At 36.9% G+C, this 12,210-nt stretch overlaps 1 protein-coding gene across 1 annotated transcript; it reads left to right on the forward strand.

Moving 5' to 3' along the window:
• On the forward strand, nucleotides 7,181–11,612 carry LOC109227637. The gene is made up of 3 exons (XM_019392838.1): nucleotides 7,181–7,362; nucleotides 7,462–8,206; nucleotides 11,421–11,612. The coding sequence occupies exons 1-3, from the start codon at nucleotides 7,181–7,183 to the stop codon at nucleotides 11,610–11,612; spliced, it is 1,119 nt and encodes a 372-aa protein (XP_019248383.1).

Below are 12,210 nucleotides of genomic sequence, written 5' to 3' on the forward strand. Positions count from 1 at the left end.
CAGTACAACCTTATGTCAGTCTCTAAGGTAACTAGAGACCTACATTGTTCAGTCACATTCTTTCCTCATTTTTGCTTGTTCCAGGACCTCTTAAGTGGGAGAATCAAGGGGATTGGTAAAGAGAAAGATGGATTATATCTTTTCTTACCTACCGATGAACGAGAAGAAATGAGTAAAGGGCTAAGTGCACAGGAGAAGGAACTTGATGCCTCTTTGTGGCACAGAAGGCTAGCACATGCTTCTGGAGGAGCTATGAGAGAGATCCTTGGGTTACCTATTGAAAATTGTAGAGATGTAATAGATAAATGTGATGTTTGTCCTTTAGCTAAACACACAAGGCTACCTTTTCATTCTAGTGACAGTAAAAGCACTGAAATTTTTCAACTACTGCATTTAGATGTTTGGGGACCTTATAGCACTTCTACTGTTGATGACAACAAGTATTTTCTAACAATAGTGGATGACTATTCTCGTGTGACTTGGATTTTTTTTCTGAAGTTCAAGAGTGATGTGTTCATTGTATTAAAAGGCTTCTTTAAAATGGTACACACTCAATTCAGCATTATGGTTAAAACAGTAAGATCAGACAATGGGACTGAATTTGTGAATCATAACTTCACTAGTTTGTTAAGAGAACTAGGTATAGTTCATCAAAGAACATGTGTCTATACTCCTCAGCAAAATGGAGTAGCTGAGAGGAAGCATAGACACATTCTTGAAGTGGCAAGGGCCATTAGATTTCAGGGACACATTCCCTTGAGATTTTGGGGACATTGTGTTTTGGCAGCTGTGTATATTATCAATAGGCTACCTTCAGTTGTTCTACAGGGAAGATCACCTTATGAATTATTTCATGGGAAGAAACCAAGTATGCTACACTTGAGAACTTTAGGGTGCTTATGCTTTGCTAGTGTTCTGCCTAGACAAGATAAATTCAGTCCCAGGGCAGTTAAAGAAGTGATGATGGGGTATTCTAATGTCACCAAAGGATACCTTTTATACAATTTGGAGAAAAAGGAGTTTTTTATCAATAGGGATGTTGTTTTCAAAGAAGGAGTGTTCCCTTTCAAGGATATTGAGGGGCCTGTCTTACCAACTTCCTGTCAGGAATGTGGTTTCTCTAACAATCCTTTTTTGTTTGCAGATATTAATTCTAACATCCATACCCCTGTAGTAGAGACATTGCAGCCTCAAGCTTCTGTAGATACTGCTGTGCAAGAAACCAATACACCATCTCATCTCCTGACCATTGATACAAGTCTAACTAATGGTTCTTCTATGAACAATCGTGTACCACACAGTGACTTCTCACATAATAGTTTACCTGGTCCTTCCACTCAAGTCAATGAGGATGAAATTTTTGAAGAACCCTCCTTATATTCATCAGATGTTTCAACACCCTTAAGGAGATTTGGAAGAGTGACTAAACAACCATTGTGGTTGACAGACTATGTAGTGCCTCTGCCATCTAAGACACCTCACTCTATGGCCAACTATCTCACCTATGATCATATATCCTCCTCTCACAAAGCATATTTAGGGGCTTTTTCAGCAATATCTGAGCCTACATCTTTTTATGAGGCATGCAAAGATGCTCGATGGGTAGAGGCAATGCAGACCGAATTAGCAGCACTACAAGCCAACAATACCTGGGAGTTGGTCTCTTTGCCACCAGGGAAGACTCCCATTGGGTGTCGATGGGTATACAAGGTCAAACATACAACAGATGGAACAATTGAAAGGTTTAAAGCTCGACTAGTTGCCAAAGGCTATAGTCAAAAGGAGGGACTTGACTATAATGAAACATTTTCCCCTGTAGTCAAGATTGCTACTGTCAGAACTGTGCTATCACTAGCTGCTATGCATAACTGGCATATTCAACAGATGGATGTATACAATGCCTATTTGCGGGGAGACTTAACTGATGAAGTCTATATGGAGTTGCCACAGGGATTTTCAAGTCAAGGGGAGACAGTTGGCAAACCTCAGCTAGTTTGCAGACTTGTTAAATCCCTGTATGGATTGGAACAAGCCAGCAGACAATGGAATTTGAAATTAACAGAAGCTCTATTAAAGTCAGGTTTTAAACAAAGCAGCCTTGATCATTCTTTGTTCATTAAACAACATAAGGATGATATAGTAGTTATTCTTGTCTATGTTGATGATATGCTGATTGCTGGAAATAATCAGCAGTTGATACAGACAACAAAAGATGCCTTACACAAGGCATTCAAGATTAAAGACCTAGGAGAACTAAAGTTTTTTTTGGGAATGGAATTCAGCAGGTCAAGTAAAGGTATCCTGGTTAATCAAAGAAAATATGCTTTGGAGATCATATCAGAATTGGGGCTTGGAGATGCTAAACCAGCTTGGACACCTCTTGAAGTCAATGTGAAACTCACTGTGTCAGAGTATGACAAGTTGACAGGCAACAAAGATGATGATCTACTTGAAGACAAGGGGCAGTATCAACGACTGATAGGAAAATTACTATATTTGACACTAACAAGACCAGATATAGCATATACAGTCCAAACACTCAGCCAATTCCTTCAACAACCAAAAAGATCTCATTGGAATGCAGCAATGAGGGTTGCTAGATACATAAAGAGGGAACCAGGTCTAGGAGTATTATTCAATAGTGAGAAGTCACATAAGATCTCTGTGTTTTGTGATGCAGATTGGGCATCATGTCCTAACACAAGGAGATCAGTTTCAGGTTTTTTGATCAAGTATGGTGAATCACTGGTTTCTTGGAAGTCAAAGAAACAAAACACAGTGTCAAAAAGTTCAGCAGAAGCTGAGTACAGGAGCATGGCCAGTGCTATATCTGAAGCTGTTTGGTTGATTGGATTGCTAAAGGAATTGGGAGCAGATGTGGAACTACCAGCTGAATTGTATTGTGATAACAAGGCAGCCTTACAAATAGCTGCCAATCCGATATATCATGAAAGGACTAAACATATTGAAATTGATTGCCATTTCATCCGAGAGAAAATACAAATGGGGCTGATCAAGACACAGCATGTGGCTTCAAAGGATCAGTTGGCAGATATATTAACAAAAGGACTCACCAGGATACAACATGAATCATTAACGGGCAAGCTGGGAGTACTCAATGTTTTTGTACCCACCAGCTTGAGGGGGAGTGTGAAAATAGGAGTTACTTAATTAGTAGTGGGGCTTTCTTGTAAATATCAATAGTTAGGTGGGGTATTTGTAAAGTGAGCTACATATATGTAATAGTTAGTTTGTACAGATACAACTAATTCATTCTCTCCTTCATCATCTCTGATATATCGAAGCTCTTCCTTCTTCTTCTTCATTTTTCCCTTTTACTTCCATTTTAGGTTGAGATCATATTCAACCATAATTCAATATATATTGTAGCAGATAATCTGTCTTATCTTCAAGATTATAAATTCCAATAAGGAGGTTTAATTTACTTGTAGATATGGGCATAATATAAAAAATTATGGGCGATGTGAAGCCGTACCCTATATTTATGCCACCTTTTAACCTATACCCTATTTTTAAAAAGTATTGATTTCATAACCAACTAACAAAAAATCCGTAATAATATGACCATTATACCCCTTCCTAAACATATAAAAGATGCATCAAGCACACCCAGATTCAAATTCCAGAGCCATATCTCCTCCATCACTCCGTCTCTCCTGAGATCGCGTATCGCAAACCAGATTTGAACCAGATTAAAATTCCAAATTAAAAATTACAAAATACATTGTAAGTATTCAAATTCATCTAATTTTGATTGATTGAAGTTGTTTGACGAACTTCACTGATATGCTGAATTTGCATTCTAAATCTGTTTGACGTTCAATTCTAACATTCTAATCCGACAAATATGCTGACAAGCTGAAGTTATTTAGTTCATATCTAAATAATTCAGCAAAACGAGTTATATGAGTGTTATCATTGTTTATTTGCTAAACAAGCTGAAGTTATTTAGTTCATATTTAAAAAATTCAGCAAAACGAGCTGAAGTTTTCCTCCTACACTGGTTAAATATTAAACATAAATTAAAATTTCATATTGCAAAAAAACTTAAGCATTAGTTGCTGAAGATTTTTACGTAATCTTTAAAAACATCAGCAATATGAGCTGGAGTTTTCCTCCTAGACTGGGTAAAAAAAAACATAAATTAAAATTACACATTGCACAAAAAACTTCAGCATAAATGCTGAAGTTTTTTAGTTAATATTTAAAAACTTCAGCAGGAAGAGCTGAAGTTTTCCTATTACACTGGGTAAAAAAAAAATAAAACATAAATTAAAATTATATATTGCACAAAAAACTTCAGCATAGGTGCTGAAGTTTTTCAGTTAATCTTTAAATACTTAAGCAAGAAGAGCTGAAGTTAATTATTTCGTCTGCTATTTTTTGATTTTAAATAGAATTAATATTAAAAAAAAACGCACAAAAAAACTTATAACAAAAACTGAATATTTCATTAAACATTAAAAAGGATAAATTAAATTACATAAATAACAAAAAAAAACTAATCTTCATCATCATCATCGTCGTCGTCCCTACCAGATGGACGAGCATCTTCATCAGCAAGATTGTCAAATCTTGCATACATCACAAGCGTATCAAGCTTGTTGTTGATTTCTTCCAGCTCCCTGTCGTACTTGTCTATGAGCTCATCCAGTTTCACCTAAAAGTCCTCTATAATGTCTTGCTTGATCTCTTCTATTATTTGCCTGATGATAGCATCCATTTTCCTCCTTTTTGTATTTTATGTCTGCTAAAATATATGTGTTTGAGTGAATAAACTCACAAAGTATAGCGTGCTTTTATAGGGGAAAAAAACTTCTGCATGGTATATGAAAAGGCAAAGAGGAATTTTAAACGTTGTCTAAAGAAAAGCGTGCATGAATGTGATAGGAATGTAATTATTACACTAACACATACACCCAACGCAATATAATTACTACTTTAATTGTGTTTGTTATGTTTACTCCTGTATACTATGCATTTAATGCTGAAACATGCTCAAGTTTGTTGAATTCATTTTCTAAAATTCAGCTCAATGTGCTGAAGTTTTTTAGTTCATTTCTAAAAACTTAAGCACTTGATAAGCTGAAGTTTTTGTCCTGGACTCGATAGTTTTTGTCCTAAAGCTTTTTCAAATAACTTCAGCTCAATGTGCTGAAGTTTTTTAGTTCTAATTTTCTAAAAATTTACAGTCAACTTACGTATAAGTACTGAAGTTTTACGTTACGTCGGTACGTCGTACGTAAGTTTGTTGAATTCATTTTCTAAAACTTCAGCTCAATGTGCTGAAGTTATTTAGTTCATTTCTAAAAACTTCAGCACTTGATAAGCTGAAGTTTTTCTCGTGGACTCAATAGTTTTTGTCCTAAAGCTTTTTCAAATAACTTCAGCTCAATGTACTGAATTTTTTATCTCATTTCTAAAAACTTCAGCACTTGATAAGCTGAAGTTTTTGTCCTGGACTCGATAGTTTTTGTCCTAAAGCTTTTTCAAATAACTTCAGCACATTGAGTTGAAGTTTTTTAGTTCATTTCAAAAAACTTCAGCACTTGATAAGCTGAAGTTCTTGTCCTGGACTCGATAGTTTTTGTCCTAAAGCTTTTTCAAATAACTTCTCAATGTGCTGAATTTTTTTAGTTCATTTCTAAAAACTTTAGCAGTTGATAAGCTGAAGTTTTTGTTCTGGACTCGATAGTTTTTGTCCTAAAGCTTTTTCAAATAACTTCAGCTCAATGTGCTGAAGTTATTTAGTTCATTTCTAAAAATTTCAGCACTTGATAAGCTGAAGTTTTTCTCATGGACTCGATAGTTTTTGTCCTAAAACTTTTTCAAATAACTTCAGCTCAATGTGCTGAAGTTATTTATTTCATTTCTAAAAACTTCAGCACTTGATAAGCTGAAGTTTTTGTCCTGGACTCGATAGTATTTGTCGTAAAGCTTTTTAAAATAACTTACGCAGAAACTGCTGAAGTTATTTAGTATATTTAGTGATGAGCTGAAGTTTTTGTCCTACATTTGACACTTTTGTTATGACTTTTAACCAAAACTACAGTCTGCAGGATGAATCCGATTTGCGTTGTTATAAATTTCAATGGGAGGTGGACTCCTGATTTCAAATACTTGGATCATGATACCAAACTTGTTCTACTTAATAAGCACATATCATTCAATACTTTCCTGAAGAAAATTAGTGAAGTTGCAAATATGGATTCAACCAGATATGTACTAAAAATATGATTTGATATCAAACTAAATACAAGCAAAGGAATGCTTATAACTTCAGATGAAGAACTCAGTACCTGTATATATTTGCTTACAACTGATTCAGCCTACAAGAATTGCCATTTCGTCATCGAAAAAATACAACCTTCAGAATCTAAAGCATTCAAACAATCTCTTGCATATGCGATAGATTCAGAACCTTTTGCTGATTATCAACATGAAGTAGGACAGCCAATAATGGAAGTAGACAACGAGCAACAACCTTCTAACATTACAGCTGCTTCAGAATATATAATGCTGCAACAATTACCCCCTCCTCCAATAAATTCATACCAGTTTGTCGAGGACCAAGAAGAAGAAGGATAGCTAATAATGCAAATTGACAACCAACAAACAATCCAAGAAAGTTTTTTGTTACCTTCTGCAATGATAAGCAACAACGAAGATGAAGTAAACATGGAACTTATACCGATAACATCAGATAGAATTGAGGAAATTGCTGAAACTTCTTGTGCTTCTCAGAAATCAAGAAAAAGAGTGAGGAGAAAGCTGAAAGAATCTCCACCATGTAAAATACTTAGGCACGATGCGTTGCCTGAGGAAGTAAGAGTCAGATCAATTTTTGAGAACAAACAAAACATGACTAAATTTTTCTTCAGCTTGGAGATAAACCAGAAAGTTTAATTCACTGCTGTTAGATCATGTTCAAAGAGATACGAGCTAAAATGCATTGTGGACAAATGTGGCTGGAATGTACGTGCTACCAGAATAAAAAATTCCACACTATTCAGGGTGATAAAATATCATAACATCCATGAATGCTCAGTTGATGCAAGAAAATCAGATCAGAAGCATGCTACATTTTATAAGTGAACAAATTATAGAACATGTTCAAGACAAAAAGATAGAGGTTACACCAGCCTTTGTAGAAAATAAAATGAAAAAGAAATTTGGAATTGACATTGGTTATCACAAGGCATGGCGTGCTATTCAAAAAGATGTTGCTTGCATAAGGGGAACACCTGAAGAGAACTACCAGATTCATCCTTCATACCTACACATGATGGTGTGCAAAAACCCAGGAACGTACACAAGCATAAAAAGAGATGGGAAGAATAGGTAAGCAAAACAATACTAACTATCAGCCTCAAGTTTCAAATGTTCCTATTTGAAAATTTTCACACCTTATGATTTGTTTTTTTGTGTTTCACTGTACAGATTTGCTTACATGTTCTTTGCTCCTGCGGCATCAGTAGCGTGTTGGTCCTACTGTAGACCCGTTATTGCAGTAGATGCAACGTTTTTAAAGTCCAAATATCGTGGTGTTCTATTTGTTGCTGTATCAAAGGATGCAAACAATCAAATCTTTCCTCTATGTTTTGGTGTAGTAGAATCAGAAAACAATGAGGCATACATTTGGTTCTTCGGGGAAATGAGAAAAGAAATTCAAGTCCGTCGTGAATTGGTTTTCTTGTCAGATAGAAACCAATCGATTGCAAACGGGATTAGAAAAGTTTTTTCTGAAGCTCACCATGGTATCTGCCTCTATCACTTTGAGAAAAATTTAAAGCAAAGACATGAAAAAGCCACGGTAATAAATCTTTTTCAAAGTGCTGCAAGGTCATACAAACGTGAAGATTTTAATCAGTTAATGTCCCAACTCAAAAGTATTGACAAGAAAACATACAATTACATAACGGAAGAGCCTCCAGAGAGATGGGCTCGATCGTGGTTCCCACAGAGACGTTATGATATGCTAACAGCAAACATGGTAGAATCAATGAATTCCGTTTTACTAAAAGGGAGAGAAATGCCTATTTTAAGAATGTTAGATTTCATCCAAGAAAAGTTGGGAGAGTGGTTTTACGAACGGAGAAAAAAGGCAAATGAAACTTTTCACAGTGTATCAATATGGGCAGAAGAAGAGATGACTAAGAAGATGGACTTGACTTGTAAAATGTTTGTGAGTATATTTATTAACTTCAGCTTTTTATATCTATTGCAGTGATTTACTACTTACATTCAAAAAATTTCATACTTTTTCTTTTTGAAGCAACAATACACTAATATAGTTTGTCTTAATTTTTTATTCCTTGTTAGGTGTTCAACCTTGATTCAATGTTGTTCAGAATAAATAGTGTGACGACCCAAAGGGTCATCACCGAATTTCTCTTTTTCGTGCTTCCGAGGCCTTGAAAACCTCATTTCTGCTTGCCTCGATTTGCGTGCGCAGTCCGGGCGCGAAGCCGAAAAGCTTTTATGTTGAAATATGTGAATTTTGTGAAAAATTTGAAGAATTTTGATATTAATATTGCTAAAGTTGACTTTGGTCAACATTTTTGGTAAACGGATCCGGACCCGTGATTAGGCGATCCCGGAGGGTCCGTAGAAAAATATGGGACTCGGGCATATGCCCGGAGTCGAATTTCGAGGTCGAGAGCCCGAGAAATGAATTTTTCTGTGAAATTGTTTTTCTGAAATTATTAAGGAAAATAGAAATAAAAATTGATCAAAAGACTATGGTATCAGGCTCGTATTTTGGTTCCGACGCCCGGTACAAGTCTTAAATATGTGTTAAGCGCTTTCTGTAAATTTTGGTCGAAATCGGATGTCATTTGACGTGTTTCGGACCTAAATATCTAAAATTTGAAGTTATGAAGTTTGAAATGAAAATGATGATCTTAAGGCTTGATTCAATGATTTTGATGTTATTTTGGCGATTTGATCGCTCGAGTAAGTTCGTAGGATGTTATTGAGTTAGTGTATGTGTTTGGTTGGGAGCCCCGAGGGCTCGGGAGTGATTCAGAGGTGGTTCGGGGTAATTTTACACTTAGAAAACATAGCAGATTTTCTGCAATTTTTGCACAGCAAATCCCTTCTTCGCGTTCGCGTTCCAGTCACGCGTTCGCGAAGCTTCAGTGGTCCCTCTTCATCGCGTTTGCGGACAATACCCCGCGTCCGCATAGCCGATGCTTCCCCTTCACCGCGTTCGCGAGTCCTCTCTCGCGTGCGTGTACTAGCCAGTCCCAGACCCCAGCCCCTTCTTCTACGCGTTCGCGATTAGCACCTCGCGTTCGCGATGCCTTAAACCATCCACCCTTCGCGAACGCGTCCTCATTCACGCGAAGCGAAGGGCATTTTTGCCCAGCGAATTTGTAAGTTCAAAACAGAATCAGTAGCTCGGGATTTAGCCATTTCTTCACACGAGCTCCTCTCTCTAACACTCCATAGGCGATTTTGAAGAGCTTCTTTCTCCATAGCCTCTTAGGTAAGTGTTCTTAACTTCTTTCCCTCTTAATTTCTTCCACTAATCACTAATTTTCTAGCCCTAAATAATGAATTCAAAGTAGAAAATGGGGGTTTTGGGTAGAGTTAGGGCTTTGGGGATTTTGGGTGATTCAACCTCAATTTGGGGTCGAATTTTGAAATAAATTATATATTTGAACTCGTGGGGTTATGGGTGATTGGGTTTTGGTCCGAGCCTCATGTTTGGACCATGTGGGACCGGTGTCGAATTTTGGTGTTTTTGGAAGAATGATAGGAATTTCATTTCTAGGCTATGAGATTATGTTTTTGAGCCCTTATTGATATTATTGAATTAATTATGCCTAGATATCATTGTTTTGGAGTTGGATTGTAGAGGAAAGGCGGTATTAGAGAGTTGATTGCTATTCTTGGACCGAGGTAAGTGTTTGTTCTAACTTTGGCTTGAGGGAATAGGATTAGGATGTTATTTGCTACTTGCTAAATGTGGAGTACGGTGTATAGGCATGGTGACAGTTGTCCATGCACCGGAGTCTAGCATGACCGTGAGTCTTAATTGCTTTTAATTCGAATGATGTGACACAACCTTCTTGTTTAATTGATAAATTTCATATAATGTGAACGGTTGAGGAAGAATTGTGATTGGTATATTTTGGAGCGTTAGCTCGAACAAGAATGTGATAGTTGAGAAAGAAGTGATTTAAAATAGGATGTGTTGTGATTATTCCCTTGCCGGGACGTGTAGACTATTATTATGTACTCTCCCTTGCCGGGATATTTGGGCTGTTAGCTGTACCCTTGCCGGGTTAAAGTGTTATGTTGTCAAATTCCCCTAATGGGGCCTCCTTTACAAAGCTAGATATTTTGAACTATGAAATGGGATCGTGTGGCACGCCGACCACTTATATATTATGAAATGGGATCGTGTGGCACGCCGACCACTTATATAATATGAAATGGGATCGTGTGGCACGCCGTCCACTTATATATCTATTATGAAACGGGATTGTGTGGCACGCCGTCCACTTATGAATTAAGAAATAGGATCGTCTGGCGCGCCAACCACTTATATGTGAGCTATGGTATTGAGATAGTTTCGTCGTTATATCCGTTGATCTATATTCGCTGTATTTTTCCCCGAGCGTGCCCCCTTCCCCTTTTTAGTTGATATTCTCTGTTGTTATTTCTGTTGCCTTTGTATATATATATATATCCGCACAGGTTGTTTTCGGTAGGTCCTGTCTAGCCTCGTCACTACTTCGCCGGGGTTAGGCCAGGCACTTATCAGCACATGGGGTCGGTTGTGCCGATGCTACACTTCTGTGCTTTTTGCACAGATCATAGTACCGGAGCAGGAGCCTTTGGTCAGCAGTAGGAGCGTTGGGAGCTTACTTCAGTCCGGAGATTCCCGAGGTAGCTTGCTGGCATCCGCATGGCCCGGAGTCTCTCTTATCTCTGTCTTTCGTTTGATTTCCCTTGTATCGGATCAGACAGTACTATATTCTTATTCAGACTTTGTTTTTAGCATTCAGTAGAAGTTCGTGAGTTAGTGACACCAGATCTGGGTAGAGGTATATTGAATTTTCGCACTTGGTTTCAGTTATTTATGTATCGAGACTTCCGCTTTTATATTAATTGCCTCATTCTTCTTTATACTGTTAATGATGTTGAGAGAAATGTTAAACTAATTGGCTTGCCTAGCTCCTATTAGTAGGCGCCATCACGACTCCCGAGGGTGGGAAATCCGGGTCGTGACAAATAGTGAAGGAATCGAATTCATTGTGGACTTAAAGAAGAGAACTTGTGACTGCCTGGAATTCCAACTTGATGAATTGCCCTGTCCACATGCAATTGCTGCTATTAATAAGAGATATTTGCAGAAATCTGATTACTGCTCAAATTGGTATTCAAAGGAAACATGGTTGAAAACATATGAAGGACATGTGAATACCGTGGGAGATCAAAAATCATGGGATATACCACAAAATGTACAATCTGGGATCACAAAACCTCCCGATGTAGAGATTTTACAAGGAATAAGACAAAAGAAGAGGCATATACCTGTGACTGAATCAGTACCATTCAAGTATACCAAATGCAGTTGATGTAAACAAGTTGGGCATAACAGAACAACTTGCTTGTCTTCTCCAGCCCCTCATCCATATTCAAAGAAACACACTGAAAAATACTCCAACCTTCAATAATCCTTGGTCTGAATTTAGACTTTCATTATTGTATGACATATTTGAAATGTGATTTTTTTAATAGGAATTAAAAAAAAAGAAGCTCTTGGACTATTTTATATACTGCTAAAGTACAAATCACTCATTTTTGTTGCACAGGCTTACAGGTTTGGTTGCATTTTAAAAAAGTACGCAATGACTTCTGCGAGAAAAAACTTCAGGTTACAGTATGTGAAATACACATCCTTAACAAACACACACACACACACACACACACTCACACACACATACGCGTACAACACAAAAAAGAAAGGCATGTACAAACAAAATCTTCAGCATCTATAAGCTGAAGTTATAAAAAATGAACTTAATAACTTCAGCATATTCAAATAAAAAAGTACAACATAAAAATATAAAAAAGAATTACAAAAACTAAACATAAAAACTAACTAAGAAGTATAAAGCAAATACCAACAAATAAGAAGAATAATGCAATAGAAAGCTAAGAAGAAAGAGGATG

The sequence above is a fragment of the Nicotiana attenuata genome, chromosome 6 (genome assembly GCF_001879085.1).
Source record: "Nicotiana attenuata strain UT chromosome 6, NIATTr2, whole genome shotgun sequence".
Classification (NCBI taxonomy): domain Eukaryota; kingdom Viridiplantae; phylum Streptophyta; class Magnoliopsida; order Solanales; family Solanaceae; genus Nicotiana; species Nicotiana attenuata.